Source organism: Oncorhynchus mykiss, chromosome 16 (assembly GCF_013265735.2).
Source record: "Oncorhynchus mykiss isolate Arlee chromosome 16, USDA_OmykA_1.1, whole genome shotgun sequence".
In the NCBI taxonomy this organism is placed as follows: Eukaryota; Metazoa; Chordata; class Actinopteri; order Salmoniformes; family Salmonidae; genus Oncorhynchus; species Oncorhynchus mykiss.
In genome coordinates, this window is record NC_048580.1 from 23,319,650 (window position 1) to 23,343,578 (window position 23,929).

General features: G+C 43.2%; 1 protein-coding gene across 2 annotated transcripts; it reads right to left on the reverse strand.

Moving 5' to 3' along the window:
* Positions 1-2,839: 2,839 nt before the first annotated feature.
* On the reverse strand, positions 2,840-23,489 carry dbf4b (DBF4 zinc finger B). Of its 2 annotated transcripts, none has more exons than XM_021565287.2 (12): positions 23,282-23,489; positions 14,437-14,654; positions 13,990-14,199; positions 13,686-13,736; positions 13,416-13,485; positions 13,050-13,114; positions 12,818-12,863; positions 12,640-12,685; positions 7,320-7,451; positions 6,986-7,124; positions 6,661-6,797; positions 2,840-5,628 (listed from the first exon to the last, which is right to left on the reverse strand). In XM_021565287.2, the coding sequence occupies exons 2-12, from the start codon at positions 14,590-14,592 to the stop codon at positions 3,975-3,977; spliced, it is 2,706 nt and encodes a 901-aa protein (XP_021420962.2). In that variant the 5' UTR covers positions 14,593-14,654; positions 23,282-23,489; the 3' UTR covers positions 2,840-3,974. The 2 variants fall into 2 exon arrangements, with proteins under 2 accessions (XP_021420962.2, XP_036802450.1); XM_036946555.1 differs by lacking the exon at positions 23,282-23,489 and adding an exon at positions 22,807-23,145.
* Positions 23,490-23,929: the final 440 nt, after the last annotated feature.

The following is a 23,929-nucleotide window of genomic DNA, read 5'->3' on the forward strand; positions in this document are numbered from 1 at the left end:
GCCGAAGAACACCATCCCAATCGTGAAACACGGGGGTGGCAGCATTATGTTGTGGGGGTGCTTTGCTACACACGGGACTGGTGCACTTCACAAAATAGATGGCATCATGGAAAATTATGTGGATATATTGATGCAACATCAAGACATCAGTCAGGAAGTTAAAGCTTGGTCGCAAATGGGTCTTCCAAATGGACAATGACCCCAAGCATACTTCCAAAGTTGTGGCAAAATGGCGTAAGGACAACAATGTCAAGGTATTGGAGTGGCCATCACAAAGCCCTGATCTCAATCCTATAGAAAATTTGTGGGCAGAACTGAAAAAGCGTGTGCGAGCAAGGAGGCCTGCAAAAATGACACCAGCTCTGTCAGGAGGAATGGGCCAAAATTCACCAAACGTATTGTGGGAAGCTTGTGGAAGGCTACCCGAAACGTTTGACCCAAGATAAACAATTTAAAGGCAATGCTACCAAATACTAATTGAGTGTATGTAAACTTCTGACCCACTTGTAATGTGAAGAAATAAAAGCTGAAATAAATCACTACTATTATTCTGACATTTCACATTCTTAAAATAAAGTGCTGATACTAACTGACCTAAGACAGGGAATTTTTACTAGGATTAAATGTCAGGAATTGTGAAAAACTGAGTTTAAATGTATTTGGCTAAGGTGTATGTAAACTTCCGACTTCAACTGTATATGGTCTACTTTATCAATTCATATTGGGTTTATAAAGTAGTCCACAACATATGCTGTAACCGGCTGTAAACCTCTTGATCAAGAAGTGTACTTATTGTGTATGACTGAGTTAGAATCCTTGTCTCCTGCACACAAGACTGTGTAAGCCCGTTGAGTGAAAGTGGGGCTGTGTGATAGTATTTTCATGTATGGATTTTCACTATACCGTCTAAAATGATACGTTGATACAGTACTGCATTACTTTCAGTTCGGTCCTAGTTTGGTTGAGTACAAAACAATCAGAATAGAGAAAGGCCATTAAAACGACAGAATTCATTTGTTGCCATCCTAGTGTCACTCCCATCATAGAACATATTTAAACTTTTATTCCTAAAAATATAACAGTCAAATTAATTCCACCATACAGTCAAAAATGAGAATTGTTGGCCATATCCAGGATAAAGCCTCCAAGGTATTACCTCGGGAAGCTAACACAAGTCTTCTGCAAGTCTCAGGCAAGGTTATTCAGAATGCGATTCACTGAACAACCTGTTCCTCGCAGAGACCCACAGCACCAATGTGACTAATTGGTTTCAAACCTGGGTCTTCTGCGTATCAAAATACTTTGTTAGCTCCCCAAGCTTCCTCAGCAGACACATTTTTGTGGCACACAGGAGACCCAGGTTTGACCCATTGACATATGGTTTGAATCTAGTCACTCACATAAGCAAAGCCAGTCTAAAAGTATACTATAGCAAATATATAGAACCAGTCAAAAATATGGACACACGTACCCATTTCAGGGTTTCTTTATTTCTACATTGTAGAATACTGAAGAAATCAAAACTATGAAATTAGACATATTACACATATCTACAATACATAAAATATATTTTCATTCTTCAATCTTTGCACATTCTTGGAATTCTCTCAACCAGCTTCCTGAAGTAGTCAACTGGAATGCATTTCAATTAACAGGTGTGCCTTGTTAAAAGTACATTTGTGGAATTTCTTTCCTTCTTAATGCGTTTGAGCCAAATCAATTGTGTTGTGACAAGGTAGGGATGGTATACATAAGCTATCCCTATTTGGTAAAAGACCAAATCCATATTATGACAAGAACAGCTCAAATAAGCAAAGAGAAACGACAGTCCATCATTACTTCAAGACATGAAGGTCAGTCAATACTGAAAAGTTAAAGAACGTTGAAAGTTTCTTCAAGTGCAGTCGCAAAAAAAGCGCTATGCTGAAACTGGCTCTCATGAGGACCGCAACAGGAAAGGAAGACCCAGAGTTACCTCTGGTGCAGAGGATAAGCTCATTCGAGTTACCAGCCTCAGAAATTGCAGCCCAAATATATGCTTCTGCGTTCAAGTAACAGACACATCTCACCATCAACTGTTTAGAGGACACTGTCTGAAATCAGGCCTTCATGGTCAAATTGCTGAAAAAAAACACCACTAAAGGCCACCATAATAAGAAGAGACTTGCTTGGGCCAAGAAACACGAACAATGGACATTAGACCAGTGAAAATCTGTCCTTGGTCTGATGAGTACAAATGTGACATTTTTGGTTCCAACCGCCATGTCTTTGTGAGACGCAGAGTAGGTGAACGGATGATCTCCGCACTTGTGATTCCCACTGTGAAGTATGTAAGCGGTGATGTGATGGTGACACTGATTTATTTAGAATTCAAGGCACACTAAACCAGCATGGCTACCACAGCATTCTGCAGCAATACACCATCCCATCTGGTTTGTGCTTAGTGGGACAATAATTGTTTGTCACCAGGACAATGACCCAAAACACACCTCCAGGCTGTGCAACGGCTATTTGACCAAGAAGGAGAGTGACGGAGTGCTGCATCAGATGACCTGGCCTCCACAATCACCCAACCTCAACCCAAATGTGATGGTTTGGGAGGAGTTGGACCACAGAGTGAAGGACAAGCAGCCAGCAAGTGCTCAGCATATGTGGGAATTCCTTCAAGACTGTTGGAAAAGCATTCCATGTGAATCTGGTTGAGAGAATGCCAAGAGTGTGCAAAGCTATCTTCAAGGCAAAGGGTGTCTACTTTGAAGAACTTCAAATATACAATATATTTGGTTTGTTTTACACTTTTTTGGTTACTATATGATTCCATATGTTATTTCATCATTTTGATGTCTTCACAATTATTCTACAGTGTAGAAAACAGTAAAAACAAAGAAAAACCCTTGATTGAGTAAGTGTGTCTAAACCTTTGACTGGTACTGTATATATTTTAATTTTTAAACATTTTGTTAAAACCAACATGAGACATTATGCATTCACATAGTGAAAGGCTGAAAGCTGACAAACCTTTCAGAAATAAAGCACATTTTATAAAACCATTCTTCAGTTTGAGATATAACGTCATATTCAACATAATTAGTGAAGAAAAAACCCCAAAATACTCAGCTGGAGTCAGTCTTTTGTTGCACTTGGACAAAGACACATGCTTAAAGTACCACAACGAGGCAGAAAATGTTGCAAACACCCACTTCACTTATCAGTAGTTTTTAACTCTGAAAAAAATAAAACTGCAAGCACAGCTCATATGTCTGGAACTCTATATCGGCAAACAATATTATGAAACAGTTGTCAAAGGAATATATATGGTGGAGATCCCATCAGTGGTGAGTGCACTGTGGCAAGCCCCCATATCTCTTTCACCCATCCAGTCCCTTTTGTTGGATCTCCTTCAAAGAAGCCCTTTCAGGATTAATCAAGAGTTTCTGGCCGGGACTGCAGAGTCCTGTCGAGTCCTTCACTCACTTAACTCTTTAGCCCGGTCTGAACATCAACACCGGCGCTACTGGGAGCCGATCCAGACGCAGCACTTAAACTAATTGAGTAATGCCCCTTCCAGCAGAGACTCATTAAATTCTCAATACCGTTGCTTGTTCTCAGAGATTGCTGCTGAAAGACAAAGGTCTGCATGAGACAAAATATGGCCTGGGTGCTTTAATTATTAATGGACCAGGGATGGGCCCAGAAACACAAGGCCATAGGATCCTCATCAGGTCCTCGTAAGTCAGTGTTATAAGGATGTAATTGCGGCATTCTGCAGTAATACATCATGAATAATCCAGCGATTTTTGGGTAGGTCCCTGACAAATACAAGCTTCAACGTCAATGTTATTCGTTGCGATGTTTGTTGTTATGTCTGTTCATTTTGTTTGACGACTTCATATGTAAAACCAGGTAAGTCAAAAAGTTTGTGTATTGGGACTTCGATGGGTCAAGTAACCAACCCTTCTCCCGTCATTCCCGAGTCAGTGCTGAGTCACTTCTAGACTTTGCATTTCTGTCCTGGAAAACACTAGAGAGGGGTCCGGCAGCGGGGTGAGGGGCTGCTGCAACACAGCGCACAGATGCGACTCATAGCTGGTGTCGTGCAGCGTCCAGGTGCTGCAGGGTCTCTGTAGTAGCTCCAAGTCCAGCTGCTGGTGGTGGCTCCCCGCTGGTTGCGGGAGGGAAAGGGTGGAAGGGGCGGAGGTGGCGGCAGGGGGGCCGAGGCGGGACATGAGATCGCATTCCCAGTCCGAGTCCGAGTCGGAGGGGACGGCCAGATCGGGAAGCAGGGCAGACTCGATACAGATGGAGGTGATGGACTGGGAGTGGCAGTGGTTTGAGTCCTGGCTGGAGGCGGGGCAGTGGGTTGGTCTATCTGAAGGGTGGTGAAGAAGCTGAGGAGGGAAAGAAGCACTGATGTTTGGAGTCGCTGTGTCATGCTGCTGTAGAACACCCCGGTCCATGAAGATGGAATGATCCATATGACCTGACGGATTGCCTGTGGACTTCACAGGAAGCCTTGGGAATGTGGCCAAAGAAAGGCGAGCGGATGTGGCCAAAGAATGGCGGTTTGTAGCAAACACTTCCACTGGAGGCCAACTGGTTATCTTATCCACCTTCAACAAAGGACATATTGCATGGCCCGGGCCACAAATGGGCACAGAGTGACAGTGGTTGGCTGCTCGGATGCCCACACCATTCCCAACTTTGTTTATTCTGTCTTGTGTCATTGTTGGCACCAGTGATATTCCCTTCACTTCCAGCTGATCTGGGGTTGGTCTTTGTTCTGCAGTTCCTAGTTCTTTGGGCAGGGAGCAGGCCTTAGCCACAAGCTCATGTCCACTGCCAGTATATGTGGGTGGGACTAAGGGCTGGTTTTCCTTCCTTGTCCAACCAGCACTGTTGAAGCCCCAGATGGGGTTTGATTTGTGACGGTTGGCCAGGGAAGTCCTTATCCTCTTGCAGCCCTTGGCGTCAGGAGTGACTGATCGGCTGCGTTTCTTTGCGTTCGCTGCAGTGATCCAGAGGCGAGGAAGGGAGCGAGACCGACCTGGGACAGTCTGAGGGACTGGTTCCACCTCTGCGGATGCTGACATATGGCTGTCAATCTCCATATCTTCCCCCTCTGTGGGATGGTGAGGAGTGGTGGGCTGAAGCAGGACCTGGGGGCTGAGGACTGGGGGCTGAGAGTAGGGGCTGTCGGGTTGGGACATGGGCTCAAAGGGAAACATGGTTTTAGGGCTGAGTACAGGAGGCTGGGAGTAGGGGCTGGGGGGCTGGCATTGGGTGTTGGGGCAGGGGGAGAGGGGCTGGGAGTGGTTTGGTAGGGGGGCTAGGGTGGGGGACTGACAAAGAGTGTCAGGGGAGGGAGGGTGGTTGTCAGGACAGGAGGAGAGAGGCTGGGGGAGGGATGGCAGGAGGAGTAGGCTGAGGGTGTCAGGGCAGGGGGGGAGAGGCTGGGCATGGGATGACAGGGGGACTACGCTCGGTGTGGAAGGGCTTGGATCCGGGTCCAGGGTGTTGGACGGTGAGCCTTGGGTAAGCAGGGCCTGGATGGCGTGCTCCGTCTCACTGTGCGTCTGCATCTCAGAGGGGCTGTGGGGCAGTTGTAGTAGAAGTGGAGGAGTCTCCAACCTGATAGGGTAGCAGAAAGCACAAAACCACTTTTAGAAGATAATTTTTTTAAAGAGAACATTTCTGAGAAATAACCATGGTACATGTGAATGGTATGGCACAATGTTAAGTGATTTTAATCCAACCTCCAATTATAATTTGGATTGCATTATAGTATCAGGGTACTTCTAAACCGTGTTAGCATTGTCTTACGCCAGATAGCGTGACGATTCCGCCTGCACCGATGTCTCGTATCTTGCAAAGAGTAATGGGATAGATGAAAATTAGTTAGTCTACAATGTGCTGTCATAATATTCTAAAATATTACTTTGGTAACATTGTCTGCTGAACCCCATGTCTGCCTCAAAAGTCTGAATTAATCTAAGCTAAAAACAATACATCTGTGTAATGTTGGCGTTTTCTTTGGAAGTCTTAGTTAAACATTTTTTTAGCTCAGGAGTTTAGTGCTTCAAGGATGGAGAAGAATTTCTGAAGTTTGACAATTTCACGATGAAGCAGCTGCCTGTTCTGCCGTGAGTGAGTGCAGTAGCTTCCGGAGTCAACTGCTGCTGCGCTCAGCTGACCCAACGTTGCAAAGTAGCTAAGCGAACGAGGAGAAACCAGCAGACTAATTTCTGATAACAGTCCCTCTTCATTTTGGGACAGCGTGTCTAGCTACAACTTCAGGGTATTTTAAAACAAGCTAAGCCTGTCACTAAAGTTCTATGTCAGTAAGCTAGCTACAACAAGTTAGCTAAGCAGCTGATCAAGATACCTTGCGGCCATCATTTTTGCAGGTAGCCTTTGTTTTGATTTGCAAATGATTGAATCCCTATCACGTGTAATTTAGCCTGTTTCATAAATAGCCATAGGAGAGCGCAATAATAACGTTTTAATTTTCTATGGCAGATGCTTTCTGATATTAGATTTTGAATAGGAGTTCCACAACATATTAGTTCAATGACTTACAAGACAGGTCTGTTGAGGGACGAGCTTTGCGTAGGAGTGGCGCCAACAGACGTAAGACAATGCCATGTTAGGCCTGGCTCTTACCTGAGCAGTGTTGTGGCTGCTGACTCTGGGGCAGGACAGGGGGCGAAGCCCGGCTCCATGTCAGCCACCAGCTCGTCCACCAGGCTGTAGTGGGAGCGGTCCTGCACAAAGCTACGATGCTGAGCCGACTGCAAGTGCTGCCAGACAAGAGTTAACGTAGTGAGGAGTGAAAGAAATAGAATACAGACAAAAATATTGACATTGACAAAAACAGACGCATACAAAACACAAGCTTACAGACAAACCATTAACAGAGACAAAAACATTGACATTAACAGACAAAACAGAGACAAAAAAATAAAAAAGACTCGGATACACGTCTTACCTCATCCTGGTCCTTAAAGGGTTCATGACAGCACTCGCAGTAGCCCAGGTTCTTTTTGCGTGCCCGGCAAAGTGAGGGGTTGCGTGGGAGAGGGCTTCGAGGTTTGTCCTGGCTTGTACTCAAACTCTTAATTATCTGTCTATTTAATGGGGGGAAAAAGTTAGAAGTGTCTTCCCTCTGTATAAAAAGGCATAAATGTATTGTCTGAACCATATAATGTGTACACCAACATCAAAAGAGCACCATTGCTGGGCTGTCGTAGAGATAAAAACAAGCAATGGCCGAGTTCCAAGGCCAGTAAGGTTAGGCTTGTGGCCTGTTCAGTGTGTTATACCTGGCTTTGTTTTGTTCCTGCTCCTTGACTCTCTCAGGCTGTGGGGGTGCAGGGGGCTCAAAAGGACTGAACCGGCCAGAGTAGCACAGATTGGGAAAGGTCATGGACTGCATGTGCAGGGCCTTGTATTTCCTGGTTCCATAACAAATAGGAGAGAGAATTGGATACTACAATTAGATCTAAGGTGAAAGTCATTGCACAGCAGAAAATATACACTTCGATAACGTTAGGTTTGATTACACTGTACATGACCACATGCTGTTATAACAAGTCATTCAGTGCATTCGGAAAGTACTCAGATCCCTCGAATTTTCCCACATTTTATTACAGCCTTATTCTAAAAATGTATTAAAAATTGTTTCCCCCCCTCAATCTACACACAACACCCCATAATGACAAAGTAAAAACTGTTTTTTTCCAAATGTTTGCAAATTTATTTGGGGAGTTTCTCCCATTTTGAAGTCTCCAGAAATATGTGATCGGGTTCAAGTCCAGGCTCTGGCTGTGCCACTCAAGGACTTGTCCAGAAGCCACTCCTGCATTGTCTTGGCTGAGTGCTTAGGGTCATTGTCCTGTTGGAAGGTAAACCTTCGCCCCAGTATGAGGTCCTGAGCGCTCTGGAGCATGTTTTCATCAAGGATCTTTCCCTCAATCCTGACTAGTCTCCCAGTCCCTGCTGCTGAAAAACACCTCCACAGCACCATGCGTCACTGTAGGGATGGTGCCAGGTTTCCTCCAGACGTCACACTTGGCATTCAGGCCAAAGAGTTCAATCTTGGATTCATCAGACCAGAGAATCTTGTTTCTCATGGTCTATGAGATCTTTAGGTGCCTTTTGGCAAACTTGAAGTGGGCTGAGGAGTGGCTTCCGTCTGGCCACTCGACCATAAAGGCCTGATTGGTGGACTGCTGCAGGGATGGTTGTCCTTCTGGAAGGTTCCGAATGCACTGTAAATTCTGTACACTGCAGTAAGGTCTTAGACTTGACTTGTATCAAACAGACCCCAACTAAGACCTGGGTTGTGTTTAGTAGGTACAAAGTGTTAGAAATCGCTCAGAAAGAGAGTACCAACTGTCCAATAAGAAATTCTTGATTCCCATTGAATGTTTTGCTACAGTGTGTCCTAATGAACATGACCCAGCTAACAACCACATTGGTTTAGCTGTCACAGCCCACGGGTGCAATTTCTCATGGAATGGGCCCAGTACCGTAGCTGAGCAGGCATGGTCCTGTAATTAGCTTAAATGATAGGGCTGCTGAAGCACATTGAGTCCCCATTCATGTCCACTGAATCCAATGCAGGGCTGCTTGCAAAGGCAAGGTGGAACAGAAGAAACCGTATCCTCTGCTTGAGCCCTGGGCTCCCAGGGAGCAGCCCGAATGCCTGCCTCGCTGATGGCACTCGTCACATTACCTAACAGTCAGGGGAGTTCTAAAAGTTCAATTAAGGAAATCAGCCTGGCTGAAACACTAGCCTCCTAAGCTAGCATCGGGTGGGGTGGTGGAGAGGATATACAAAGGCCAGGGGCAGAGCATCACCACCTGTGACGTGCAGTCATGGTAGGCAAGTGCCCTGTGATAATCTACTTTTAAAAAGCGGTCATGAAATCAAAATAAAAGTCATTTTTTGTTCTGTTTTTTTATCAATGATTCTGGTGGTATTTATTCTCAAACCCTCAAAAATGTGCTAAAACTGCATCAAAACCTCAGGAAAGGTGCCAGGGTATTCATTCTTTCCAGCCATTCAAATCCATTAATATCCTTTACATGTGCAGCCTTTCCTGACTACAGTCATTGTTAATGGACAGGGTCAGCAAAGGTGTTGCTGCTTTGCCTTGCTTGGAAGTAGCTTCATTCGAGCCAATTTCATATTTTGCATATGCGTATTGCCTAAACATGTTGTCTGGGTATTGCCTGGTGTAAGCTGAGCAACATTTGTGTGTCTACATAATTTGGCGCTCGCATCCCTTGAACTGAACAAAGCTAGCTAGCTTGCAAAAACAACCTGTCAACTGGACACTATTGCACCTCGGAACAATCTTCCAAGTTGGAATAACGTAACGTACCGTTTGGAACATCAGAGTGGAAGAGCAGAACGTCAACTATAATGAAAGTTAAGACCAGACAGAGGCAGCACACGGGAGCTCACCACACAAGACCTGACATGCAATCACCATGTACTGGACTGCCTACTTGTCTGAAACGTCATCACCAATTCATACTTTTTATCCAGACTTTTACTTTTGCTTTGTGGACATGGGCCTTGGGGATGCGTCTCCCCGTAACCGTGGGCCTGCTGTGCGCATACAGAATAAAATAATGGACATGGGGTTCTGTGACTTGTCCAACTCTGTCACAGAGAGGTTCACCAGAAGAACAGATTTAACAAGTAATGGTAGGCCCAAATGCATTTTCCCTGGCAATTTGAAGGTTAGACTACTGTTGAACCAGACATCGCTTTAAAGCTAGAATGTCAGATGTTACTATGGAATACTGAAGTATAATTACAAGCATTTCACGAGTGTCAAAGGCTTTAACTGACAATTACATGAAGTTGATGCAGAGTCAATATTTGCAGTATTGACCCTTCTTTTTCAAGACCTCTGCAATCTGCCCTGGCGTGCTGTTAATGAACTTCTGGGCCACATCCTGACTGATGGCAGCCCTTTCTTGCATAATCAATGCTTGGAGTTTGTGGGTTTGTGTTTGTCCACCCACCTCTTGAAGATTGACCACAAGTTCTCAATGGGATTAAGGTCTGGGGAGTTTCCTGGCCATTGACCCAAAATATCAATGTTTTGTTCCCCGAGCCACTTAGTTATCACTTATGACAAGGTGCTCCATCATGCTGGAAAAGGCATTGTTCGTCACCAAACTGTTCCTGGATGGTTGGGAGAAGTTGCTCTCGGAGGATGTGTTGGTACCATTCTTTATTCATGGCTGTGTTCTTAGGCAAAATTGTGAGTGAGCCCACTCCCTTGGATAAGAAGCAACCCCACACATGAATGGTCTCAGGAAGCTTTACTGTTATGACACAGGACTGATGGTAGCGCTCACCTTGTCTTCTCTGGACAAGCTTTTTTCCAGATGCCCCAAACAATCGGAAAGGGGATTCATCAGAGAAAATGACTTTACCCCAGTTCTCAGCAGTCCAATCCCTGTACCTTTTGCAGAATATCAGTCCGTCCCTGATGTTTTTCCATTAGAGAAGTGGCTTCTTTGCTGCCCTTCTTGACACCAGGCCATCCTCCAAAAGTCTTCGCCTCACTGTGCGTGCAGATGCACTCACACCTGCCTGCTGCCATTCCTGAGCAAGCTCTGTTCTGGTGGTGTCCCGATCCCACAGCTGAATCAACTTTAGGAGACGGTCTTGGCGCTTGCTGGACTTTCTTAGGAGCCCTGAAGCCTTCTTCACAACAGTTGAACCGCTCTCCTTGAAGTTCTTGATGATCCGATAAATGGTTGATTTAGGTGCAATCTTACTGGCAGCAATATCCTCGCCTGTGAAGCCCTTTTTGTGCAAAGCAATTATGACGGCACGTGTCTCCTTGCAGGTAACCATGGTTGAGAGGAAGAACAATGATTCCAAGCACCACCCTCCTTTTGAAGCTTCCAGTCTGTTATTTGAACTCAATCAGCATGACCGAGTGATCTCCAGCCTTGTCCTCGTCGACATTCACATCTGTGTTAACGAGAGAATCACTGACATGATGCAAGATGGTCCTTTTGTGGCAGGGCTGAAATGCAGTGGAAATGTTTTTTGGGGAATCAGTTAATTTGCATGGCAAAGAGGGATTTTGCAATTAATTGCAATCCATCTGATCACTCTTCATAACATTCTGGAGTATATGCAAATTGCCATCCTACAAACTGAGGCAGCAGGCTATGAAAATTCATTTTTGTGTCATTCTCAAAACTTTTGGCCACGACTGTACATCGGTCTATGGCCGAGCTAGCGGTGTGTCATTTTGTCGGATGAAATTGAAATATGCCGCCATGTACAGTGCCTTCGTTAAGTACTCAGACCCCTAGACCTTTTCCACATTTTGCTTTGTTACAGCCTTATTCTAAAATGGACGTAAAAAAATACATTTAAAAAAGTATAAATCCTCAGAAAATCTACACACAATACCCCATAATAGAAAAATGTGAAAACAGGTTTAGACATTTTTGCTAAAAAACTGAAATACTTTATTTACGTAAGTATTCAAATGTGATATTTTATTATAAATTAGCAAAAAAAAAACAAATACTATTATTTCTTTGTCATTATGGTGTATTGTGTGTAGATTGATGAGGGGGGAAAACAATCCATTTTAAAATAAGGCTGTAACGTAACAAAATGTGGAAAAGGGGTCTGAATACTTTCCAAAGGCACTGTATTTTGGCTAGATTGGTAATTACATTTTGTGAAAATTATTTGTAAATTTCAGTTAATAGCCTATGTTACTCTGGTTGTTGGAGCCATCTGTTGTATGGTTAACTTGGCCTTCATCAAGGTGTATTTGTGAGTAAACCTGGCTTTGATACTAGCCAGTGCTGACCCAGCCATCCAACTCACCGCACATCACTGATCACCACCCACATTGTGGTTTCAGAGTGATTAGCTGGCATACTGTGGACTGCTTCTGTTCCAAGGCTCAGCTACTATGACGCTAACGCAGAATGTCTTACAAGGAGTTAGCGATCCTGCCTAGACCACCACCTCTTCCTTGACCTCCTGATAAACACCAAGGTTGCAGTTCGACTATCCTTCTCCCCATAGTGTTTACTCATTGATTTCAAAGGAATAGACTGGTGTAAGGAACATGGTGGATGTTGGTATATTTGTTCGGCTTGTACCAATTATTTTGCACACTTCGGGGAAGAGGGCAATGGGAATGCAACCCACCATTGTTATTCAGACTTTTGGCTAAACAAGAACAGCAGCGAGTCACCCCTCCACACTCTACCCTCTTGGAGGTCGTGATTAAATGTTAAATGCCCATGCTAGCCAAGCTCCCCACTTGCCTTAGCCCTCACACTGTGCAGGCCAGGCAGCTTCAGTAGAGGAGATGAGAGGGAAAGGGTTGGGAAAGATATCTTTACATGGGGAGGTGGGGGGGGGGGGGGGGGGGGGGGGGGGGGGGGGGGGGGGGGCAGGTGGAGTTGGCTTTTTGAAGGGGAAACTCGCACTGAGGAGCCACAAAGATCTTGCAGTGTCTTGTTGCACTTGGCCTTGATTTGTCCCCAAGACTGAGGAGATGGGATGTAGCTATTGCTTAGAAGCAGCTGAAGAGGGCGGAGGGGGTGCATGGAGAGGAGGAGAGAGGGACCCACCTGCTTGAATCCTCTACCTTCAGATAGGGGGACTTCAAGGCACCAGCTGTGGACCAAGGGAGAAAGAAAATGCAGAAAAATATATTTAGCATCAATAGCATGAAAGTAAATGGAGTTACAAGACAGCACAGTACATTTCCATAGTCGAAAATAATAAAATAGTTAAACATTCACTGACCTTTGATGACACGAGACACAGCAGGATACTTGTTGGAATTTTTCAGCTAAACCCCAAAAATGGGAAAAGGTTAACGTCAACCTTTTATTAATGCAAGTATTTCAAACAAGCAAATTACAGAAGTAACATTTAGGCCTAACCATGCTTCTGGTGCAGACAGAGGTCCAATCTCTTTCTTTGTAAAAAAATAATTAGGATAGACGAGGTCTAACAGGTTGGTGTACCACATTACCTCAGTTTTCCTGCGTCTGGCCTTGGAGCTCTCCGCTGTCAACAGTTGGACATGCGTCAGGAGATCTTTATCTAAATTAAGGATCACATTTAATAACACAGCCCATAGTCTTGGTAAGAGCCAAATAGCTCAAGCTAGACTAAGAAAATGATCTGACGCCATCTGCTGTCAGCTTAGGATCAATACAGCACAAAAGAACGAGGTTCCTTGGATATGGAAATTAATGGGCTACATTTGACACGCAAACAGTAGGACAACTTAACACAAGGTGATCCTGTGGCAAACTGTGAGTAGTTAAAGTAGTTAGTCAACCTAAAAAGGTATGAGTGACGAGAATGAGAATGTGTTTGATAGTGAAAAGGATACCGTCCACGTGCACGATCTTGACTCCCCAGGAGCGGGCATTGGCCAAAACACTGTTCCCCTGAAGCCGTTCCTGAAAGATAAAACCATTGACAGTGTTTTCGTGTTACAAGGTCTAACAGCATGGGAAAATGAAGATCCATTACCACACATGGAAACCAACCGCAAGGCTATCACAACCCGTTTTCAAATCAACCTCTAGCCCTAACCCTGTCTAAGGGTAGGAGACAGTTTGAAATCAGGCCACATAAACAACCTAATAAAAGCACTCACATTATTCCTAATGGCTTTCTCTAGCAGGGCCTTCCCGCGGCTGCCACACACCTGCAGAAACAAAGCGTTGAGAATCCCCATACCAGTTCCTTTTAATACAAGCAGAAGGTCTCTAACACAGTAAGGTCTACATCCAAGAAGCCATGAATGGATAACAGAATATAAAAAAATGCTATGATATTCTGTGAATAAAAATAGATATTACAGATGGTTTGATGTTAATGCACCGCAAAGTAGGATAGGACAGCCATATGTGGACAGCCATATGTGGATAGTCATATGGCACTGGGATGGAAGGCCATACCATTGGTCTGGGAGTGCCAGTGGCTGGACGCTGCTGCCTGGTGCTGGTCATGATGCTCTCTCTCGGTTTGGTGGAGCGGGGAGAGCTGTGACACTCCCCGGTCATCCCGTCTGACCCACCTCGGGTCACTTCGAACCTCTCGCTTCGGAGTCCCTCTAGGCTCCCAGTCACAACAAAGCTGACATCCTTATTCAGGAAACTCTCAATTCTCTGCAAACATTTTTACAAAATAATGCTAAGTATCATTGCATGTATCATCATATAATCATGTCATATTGTTGGAGTCCACCTTGAGGCTTAGCACTATAAAATCTGAAATGAAAATATATAGGAAGTCTCTCTGTCTCATGTCTACTACAGAATAATCCCAGCATGTAATGATCTAATGACTGACACACACACCACTTAATGTGCTTAATTTGCCCCAATTCCTCCCAGCTTTCCTACCCCGCCGAGATGGGATATGGCCTCCGCAAGAAAGGCTGCAGGGCGACTCTTCACAGCGTCCAGATAGAAAGATTTCCCTTCCAGCTTTCTTGCCCCATGGCCAGGGGACAGCATACCCATGAAGCACCCTCCTGCCCCTGGTGGGTGCTGCTGCATGGTGGTCCCGTCCTGGTCCACGAACACCAAAAATGACTAGACTGCTGGTCGCAGGGACAAACCTAACAAACCAAGGCATATGGATAACACAAACAAACCTTGGTCTTAGTTGATTTGAATGGTGATTCTCTCTCAAATTGTTCTGGCAATTCTCACATAGGAAATGCCTTTGGAGGAAGGGATGTTTAGCATATATTTGTATAACAAACCATTTGTTCGAAAATCATGATGAAATTGGCAATTTTAGACCTATGCATGCCTCCTGTAAGACCTTATGATCCTTGAACCGTACATGATACAGACAACATCTTTGTCGTCATTATACTCCTTACAGTGTGCTGTAACATATGGAGTATGTCTAGACTCTGAAATATACATTTCACAAATATATTCAACAACAAATATCTTAATATGAATATCTCAAAACTACACTCTTTGATTTTGTTCATTTTAAGACATATTGTTCCAAACAATATACTTCACAAGTACATCACATTTTCCAGAGTGGGCTCTCTACTAATTATGAAGTTATAATACATTTTATGAGCACCACCAACGGGAACTCAAACGGAACTCCCTCTTCTGGTGATTTGATGAATGTGCAATCCTAAAGGAGGAATGTGATTGGTTAATGACCTACCTATACGTTTATAAAATGGGTCATATCATGAAAAATTTCAAAGACCACTCTGGAGATGTTTATGTAAGACTAGTATATTTTTAAATGTTGAATACATTTATATGAAAATGCACATTTCAGAATCTAGACATACTCCATTTGTTACAGCACACTATAAGGAGTATGACGGCACCAAAATGTTGTCTGTATCATGTACGGTTCACAGCTCATAAGGTATCTATGGGTCTATAAAGGGCCAATTGCATTATGATTTTCACAAAAATGGTTTGTGATACAAATGTAAAAAGCATGTTAAACATCTTTCCTCGCAATGAAGTTCCTGTATGAGAATTGCCAGAAGAATCTGATCTGGCAAAAATATTTTTCGCTCCCATTCCGTTGGCGGAATGTGGAACCAACTTGTAGCCCGAGTTAACTGTTTTGGTTAAGTAAATAAAGCACCATCTAACGTTAATCTGAGTGAAACGGATTTTCTCACTAGTCTCTAAGTTTTACAGTAAAACATCCAAACCGTCCCTTTACAAGTCACAATGTTGAATAAACTTCATTTGAACTTACTCTACCTATCTGCTGATTACGTCCTTATTCAGTTGGAAATGTGTGACAAAATATCCACAGGAAAGTAATATTAACTGACTTCAAAACGCAGGTCTCTGTGTGTGGCTATCACGATTTGTTTGCTCATCCCTCATGCCCCGGGTATTTCATTACGCCATATGTCATCTTCATGCTCTCTCGTTCTGTTTCTGGATAGTGAATATAGAGTTCACAATGTAAGGAGAGATTTAAATTATTTTGGGAGATTTCAAAATATGACCTTTTCATTCAATACAGGAGAAACACACTGTTTCGGGTGATAATAAAACATGTTTTGCTTAGTTACTTTTTCCTCAACTTGTTTCTCTAACTTTCTATCAAGTCAAGCTAGCTTACGGAGCAGCTAGCTATTTCGTGAAATTGTTATTTTTTTAACGGTTCTTCACTGACTCGAGAGTCATGATTCGTTTTTCTGAGCGACTCACTAGTTCATCTTTGTCGTTCGTTTGACCTGCTGGCAGCAATGGCTGCAGACTAATTAATAAGCTCTCCTTCGGGTCGGTGGCTCCAGATATGTGCTCTAACGAAATGAGTCTTAACGAGTCAAAAAGATCTGAGTCACTAAAAAGAGCCAAGTTCGCATCACTACTAACTAAAAGCTAGGCCAGTAGAAGATACTGTAGCTAGCGACCTCCACCTAATAATTATAAGAAAAAACAAAACGTCATAACCATCACAATATACTAAAATGGGAGGAAACAGCCATATAATATATTATTTTAACAGCCAATGTGTATTATTTAACATTACTATTATGGTTAATTGTTTCCAAGTTGCTAGCTATCTCATAAAGCAATCGCACAAAACAACATATTTTCTGTGGTATGGTAACGTCCTGTTCCATTGACAGACTCTTGCTGCAGTTTTGCAACGAAGCCTTCAACAGCAAGGGGACGCTGCTATATCACTCCTTTACGGACAGTTCCCATTGACAGCTCAGATGTAATGTGAATGACGCATTATGCACTGTGAAACCCACCCCATCTTTTCCGTCCAGTAGCGGAATGAGATTGCCAAAATCCAGAAGGTTCCCTTTAATGCAATGAGGCTCTTTATCTACTTCCCCAGAGTCAGATGAACTCATGGATAACATTCATGTGTCTGCATGCAGTTTGAAGGAAGTTGCTAACTAGCGTTAGCGCAGAGATATAAAATTGGTATCCATGAGTCAATCGGACTTCCATCTGTAATGACAAAATGAATAGATTGGAGACAATTTCCGGTATGCCGGCCGTAACGGTCAGGTGAAGGTGATCCGTATGGCATTCCCTTCCTTCATGAAAAGTATGCCTCTTAAGTAGAAAATAACTTGACCAACATCAAGAAATAACTGAAACGTTATGTTGGCAACTGCATGTTATGGCAAATACTAAACCTAGAAAGAGACAAACAAACACAGCGAAACAACACAGCCATGGACCAAGAAGCTGACGACTTGTCTAAAGTTTAGAGACACTACTAACAGAAATTCGCACAGGCAATAATAAACTGTCTAAACAGGTAAAGAAAATATCTAATGATATCAAAACTGATATGACTGAACACTCGTCTTTTTTGGCAGGTCTTGCAAACCGTTACACTACAAAGGGAAGCACAGCCATGAGCTGCCCAGTGACACGAGCCTACCAGACAAACTAAATCACTTCTATGCTCGCTTCGAGGCAAGCAACACTGAGGCATGCATGAGAGCATCAGCTGTTCCGGATGACTGTGTGAGTACACTCTCCGTAGTCAACGTGAGTAAGACCTTTAAACAGGTCAACATACACAAGGCTGTGGGGCCAGACTGATTACCAGGGCTTGTGCTGACCAACTGGCAGGTGTCGACCAACTGGCAGCTGTCTTCACTGACATTTTCAACATGTCCCTGATTGAGTCTGTAATACCAACATGTTTCAAGCAGACCACCATAGTCCCTGTGCCCAAGAACAAAGGCAACCTGACTAAATGACTACAGACACGTAGCACTCACGTCCGTAGCCATAAAAGGCTGGTAATGGCTCACATCAACACCATTATCCTAGAAACCCTAGACCCACTCCAATTTGCATACAGCCCAAACAGATCCACAGATGATGCAATCACTATTGTACTCCATACTGCCTTTTCCCACCTGGACAAAAGGAACACCTACGTGAGAATGCTATTCATTGACTACAGCTCAGCGTTCAACACCATAGTACCCTCAAAGCTCATCAGTAAGCTAAGGAACCTGGGACTTAACACCTCCCTCTGCAACTGGATCCTGGACTTCCTTACGGGCCGCCCCCAGGTGGTGAGGGTAGGTAACAACACATCTGCCACGCTGATCCTCAACACTGGAGCTCCCCAGGGGTGCGTGCTCAGTCCCCTCCTGTACTCCCTGTTCACCCACGACTGCATGGCCAGGCACAACTCCAATACCATCATTACGTTTGCAGATGACACAACAGTGGTAGGCCTGATGACCGACAACGACGAGACAGCCTATAGGGAGGTCAGAGACCTGGCCGGGTGGTGCCAGAATAACGACCTATCCCTCAACGTAACCAAGACTAAGGAGATGATTGTGGACTACAGGAAAAGGAGCCCCGAGCATGCCCCCATTCTCATCGACAGGGCTGTAGTGGAGCAGGTTGAGAGCTTCAAGTTAATTGGTGTCCACATCAACAACAAACTAGAATGGTCCAAACACACCAAGACAGTTGTGACGAGGGCACGACAAAGCCTATTCCCCCTCAGGAAACGAAAAAGATTTGGCATGGGTCCTGAGATCCTCAAAAGGTTCTACAGCTGCAACATCGAGAGCATCCTGACCGGTTGCATCACTGCCTGGTACGGCAATTGCTCAGCCTCCGACCGCAAGGCACTTCAGAGGGTAGTGTGTACGGCCCAGTACATCACTGGGGCAAAGCTGCCAGCCATCCAGGACCTCTACACCAGGCGGTGTCAGAGGAAGGCCCTAAAAATTGTCAAAGACCCCAGCCATCCCAGTCAGACTCTTCTCTCTACTACCGCATGGCAAGTGGTACCGGAGTGCCAAGTCTAGGACAAAAAGGCTTCTCAACAGTTTTTACCCCCAAGCCATAAGACTCCTGAACCGGTAACCAAATGGTTACCCGGACTACTTGCATTGTGCCCCACCCCCCAACCCCTCTTTTACACTGCTGCTACTCTCTGTTTATCATATATGCATAGTCACTTTTAACTATACATTCATGTACATACTACCTCAATTGGCCCGACCAACCATAGCTCCTGCACATTGGCTTAGCGGGCTATCTGCATTGTGTCCCACCACCCGCCAACCCCTCTTTTTACGCTCCTGCTACTCTCTGTTCATCATACGCATAGTCACTTTAACCATACCTACATGTACATACTACCTCAATAAGCCTGACTAACCGGTGTCTGTATATAGCCTTGCTACTGTTATTTTCAAACGTCTTTTTACTGTTGTTTTATTTCTTTCCCTACCTACACACACACACCTTTTTTTTGCACTATTGGTTAGAGCCTAAAAGTAAGCATTTCACTGTAAGGTCTACTACACCTGTTGTATTCGGCCCACGTGACAAATAAACTTTGATTTGATTTAGTGGGTAAAGACGAGTGTGCTCCACAAGGAGAAGCGTTCCACAGGGATGCTGGCCCATGTTGATGACAATACTTCCCCACAGTTGAGTCACCACAGTTGCGTCAATTTGGCTGGATGTCTTTTGGGTGGTGGACTACTCTTGATACACACGGGAAACTGTTGAGTGTGAAAAGCCCAACAGCGTTGCAGTTCAAACCGGTGTGCCTGGCACCTACCACCATACCCCGTTCAAGGAAACTTAAATATTTGGTCTTGCCCATTCACCCTCAATGGATCAATTGTCATTTTTTGGTCTATGATCCACACACAATACTCTAATGTTAAAGTGGAAGAAAAATGTGATAAGTCTCTAAGAGCTTCGCATACCTGAATTGTACAATACTTGCCCATATTATTTTTTAAATTCTTCAATATTTATCAAGTTGGTTGTTGAGCATTGCAAGACAGCCATTTTCAAGTCTTGCCATAGATTTTCAAGCCGATTTAAGTCAAAATTGTAACTAGGACATTCAGTCACATTCACTGTTGCCTTGGTAAGCAACTCCAGTATAGATTTGACCTTGTGTTTTAGGTTATTTTCCTGCTGAAAAGGTGAATTTGTCTCCCAGTGTCTGTTAGAAATTTCCTCTATGATTTTGGTTGTGCTTATTTCTATTATGTTTATTTCTATCCTAAATAATTCCCTGGTCCTTGCCGATGACAAGCATACCCATAACATGATGCAGCCACCACCATGCTTGACAACATTAAGTACTCAGTAATGTGTTGTGTTTGCCCCAGTATTCAGACCTTCACTTTTTCCAAACTTTTGTTACAGGATTTTAGAAAGGTTTGCAAATGTATGACATGTTTTTTGGTTGAAATATCACATTTGCATAAGTATTCAGACCCTTTACTACTCAGTACTTTGTTTAAGCACCTTTGGCAGCGATTACAGCCTTGAGACTTTGTGGGTATGATGCTATAAGCTTGGCACACCTGTACGTGGGTTCCTCCCATTCGTCTCTGCAAATCCTCTCAAACTCTGTCAGGTTGGATGGGGAGCGTCACTGCAAAGCTATTTTCAGGTCTCTGCAGAGATGTTCAAGTCCGGGCTCTGGCTGGGCCACACAAGGACTTTCAGAGACTTGCTCGAAGCCCCTTCTGCATTGTCTTGGCTGTGTGCTTAGGGTCATCGTCCCATTGGAATGTGAACCTTCTCCCCAGCCTAAGGTCCTGAGCGCTCTGGAGTAGGTTCCGGTCATGTTTCCCTCAATCCTGACTAATCTCCCAGTCCCTGCTCCTGAAATACATCCCCACAGCATGGTGCTGCCACCACCATGCTTCAACCATAGGGATGGTGCCAGGTTTCCTCCAGATGTGACACTTGGCATTCAGGCCAAAGAGTTCAATCTTGGTTTCATCAGACCAGAGAATCTTGTTTCTCATGGTCTGAGTCGTTTAGGTGCCTTTTGGCAAACTCCAAGTGGACAGTCATGTGCCTTTTACTGAGGAGTGGCTTTCATCTGGCCACTCTACCATTAAGGCCTGATTGGTGTAGTGCTGCAGAGATAGTTGTCCTTCTGGAAGGTTCTCCCATCTCCACAGAGGAACTATATAGCTCTGTCAGAGTGACAATCGGGTTCTTGGTCACCTCCTTGACCAAGGCCCTTCTCCCCCGATTGCTCAGTTTGACCGGGTGGCCAGCTGTAGGAAGTCTTGGTGGTTCCAAACTTCATCCATTTAAGAATGATGGAGGCCAGTATTGTTAGGGACCTTCAATGAAGAAGACATTTTTTGGTACCCTTCCTCAGATCTGTGCCTCGACACAATCTTGTCTAGGAGCTCTACAGACAATTCCGTCGACCTCATAGCTTGGTTTTTGCTCTGACATGCACTGTCAACTGTGGGACCTTATATAGACAGGTGTTTGCCTTTCCAAATGATGTCCAATCAATTTAATTTACCACAGGTCGACTCCAATCAAGAAGCATCTCAAGGATGATCAATGGAAACAGGACTCACTTGAGCTCAATTTTGAGTCTCATAACAAAGGGTCTGAATACATATGAAAATAAGTAGTTTTTTTATTTGTAATAAATTAGCAAAAAACTTTTCTTGCTTTGTCATTATGGGGTATTGTGTGTAGATTGATAAGGGACAAAAATAATTGATCAATTTCAGAATACGGCTATAACGTAACAAAATGTGGAAAAAGGGAAGGAGCCTGATGTAATTCTCAATAAAAGTCTGACACATATGAAATGCTTGTAATTATACTTCAGTAGTCCATAATAACATCTGACAAAAATATCTAAAGACACTGAAGCAGCAAACCGAAAATTAATATTTGTGTCATTCTCAAAATTTTGGGCCGTGACTGTACAATGGCAGCCTACCCCGGCCAAACCCTAACGACGCTTTGCCAATTGTGCCCCTCACTATGGGACTCCCAATCACGGCCAGATGTAATGCAGCCTGGAATATACTTAAGTACAGTGTTTAAAGTATTTTTACTTAATAACAAGTACTACTTAAGTAGTTTTTTGGATTATCGGTACTTTATTTTACTATTTATATTGGACTACTTTTACTTCACTACATTTCTAAAGAGAAGAATGTACTTTTTACTCCATTTTCCCTAAAATCCAAAAGTAGTAGTTACATTTTGAATGCTTAGCAGGACAGGACAATTTTCTATTTCACACTTATCAAGAGAACACCCCTGGTCATCTCTACTGCCTCTGATCTGGCAGACTCACTAACACCAATGCTTCATTTGTAAATTATGTCTGAGTGTGCCCCTAGCTATCTTTAAATAAAAACATTTAAAAAATGGTGGTGCCTGTTTTGTTTAAATAAGGAATGATTTATACTTTTACTTTTGATACTTTAGTATATTTAAAACCAAATACTTTAGATGTTTATTCAAGTAGTATTTTACTGGGTGACTTTCACTTTCTTGAGTCATTTTCTATTAGGGTATCTTTACTTTTACTCATGTATGACAATTGGGTACTTTTTCCACCACTGCTTAAGTATATATACACTTAAATATATTTAGTACATAAGCATATTTAAAACCAAATACTTAATTTACTTAATACTTATACTTAATATTTTTACTCAAGTGGTCTTCTACTGTGTGACTCACTTTTACTTGAGTCATTTTCTAAGAGGGTATCTTTACTTTAACTCAAGTATTGTGTTGTGTCTGTCACGTCTATGCTAACCTGGCTAAAATGCTCTAGCTAAACAACAACTAACGATGTATATGATAGACAAGTGCTCACTGTGCAAATGTATTTGTTTTCATTTCATAAAGTTTACATATTGTCAACGATCCTTTGATTCTACGCCAACCCTGTCGGTTTTGCTCATGTATCTTTTTTTGCTAAACAACCCACCTGTCTATACTTACCGAAGTCTTGCAGGTGTTTACATGGTTTTGCACATGTGCCAGTTGAAATTTCAACAGCAGTATTGGCTGGCGCTCTAAAAGTTGGGTTAACAATACTTTCCTGTGGATATTTGTTTCACATTTCGACTTAATAAGGTCGGAGCAACCGCACAAAAACCGGAAGAGTAAGTTCAAATGTAACGTTAAGTATTCAACATTCTCGCTTGTAAGTGCACTTTCCACGTTTTTGTACTGCTTAAATTAATATTGGAGCCCAGAAATCTGTGATTTTCAGTTGGGTCTATCAGGCAACTAACGTTAACTAGAGGGGCTCAATTCAGCATTTAACGGTAGCTTGCAAACTAGTAGGACCTATGCATTCGAGGTTAGCTAACGTCAGTTACCTTATATTTTATCTGTGGCTATCTGCTAACTTTACGTTAGTTACAAAGGCGGAAACACATGACGTAAGCAACAGGCTTATTATTTGACTTACCTTGCATTGCAGAATTATCTAGCTAGTATTGTAATTTGCCGAATTTAAGTTTCCAATTTATATCACAACACTAGTTAGCTCTTTTAGCTACAACCGCCGGTTTTTACAGTCCATTGTTTTTCAAACTCCCCTGTCATCCGGGCAATTGGGCATACTACGGCAAGTCAAGTAGGGCAAACAGTGTGGGCATGCAGGCGAAGAGTTTTAGATAGGCCTATGCGATTTCAAATTATAGCACCACTGACCCTAGAATAGATATTCAATAAATAAATAATACATTTGTCATATCATACATTTGAACCATTTATCAATTCATCTTACTACATCATTAGTTATTTTTTATGGGAGAATTAATAATAATAATAATAATAATCTTTATAGTGGTATAGTGGTAGTTAGTGTAACCAGAGAGGAAGAGGCGAAGCAAGAGAGTTTAATCCGCCCAAAATCTGTTCACTTTAAGCAGATCATTAATTATTAAGCAAGTGAGAAGTTTTTTTGTGTGGGGGGAAATGAGAGAGTTTAGTCAAGATAAAAATTTATTACTATTTTGATATGTGATGCATATTTGATCTTATACAAGTTCCGTAATGCTTAGGTTGTTATGAGTGTACTGATAGTGTGATGCCCATGACATCCCAGCTACTT

What these genes read in the sequence shown, in the direction of transcription:
- dbf4b (XM_021565287.2), bottom strand. Translation starts at nt 14,592, where the DNA reads ATGCAGCAGCACCCACCAGGGGCAGGAGGGTGCTTCATGGGTATGCTG. An exon ending in CTGGCACTCCCAGACCAATG is followed by an intron (nt 13,737 to 13,989) that starts GTATGGCCTTCC and finishes TTGTTTCTGCAG; the next exon opens with GTGTGTGGCAGCCGCGGGAA. An exon ending in GCAGCCACAACACTGCTCAG is followed by an intron (nt 5,629 to 6,660) that starts GTAAGAGCCAGG and finishes CTACCCTATCAG; the next exon opens with GTTGGAGACTCCTCCACTTC.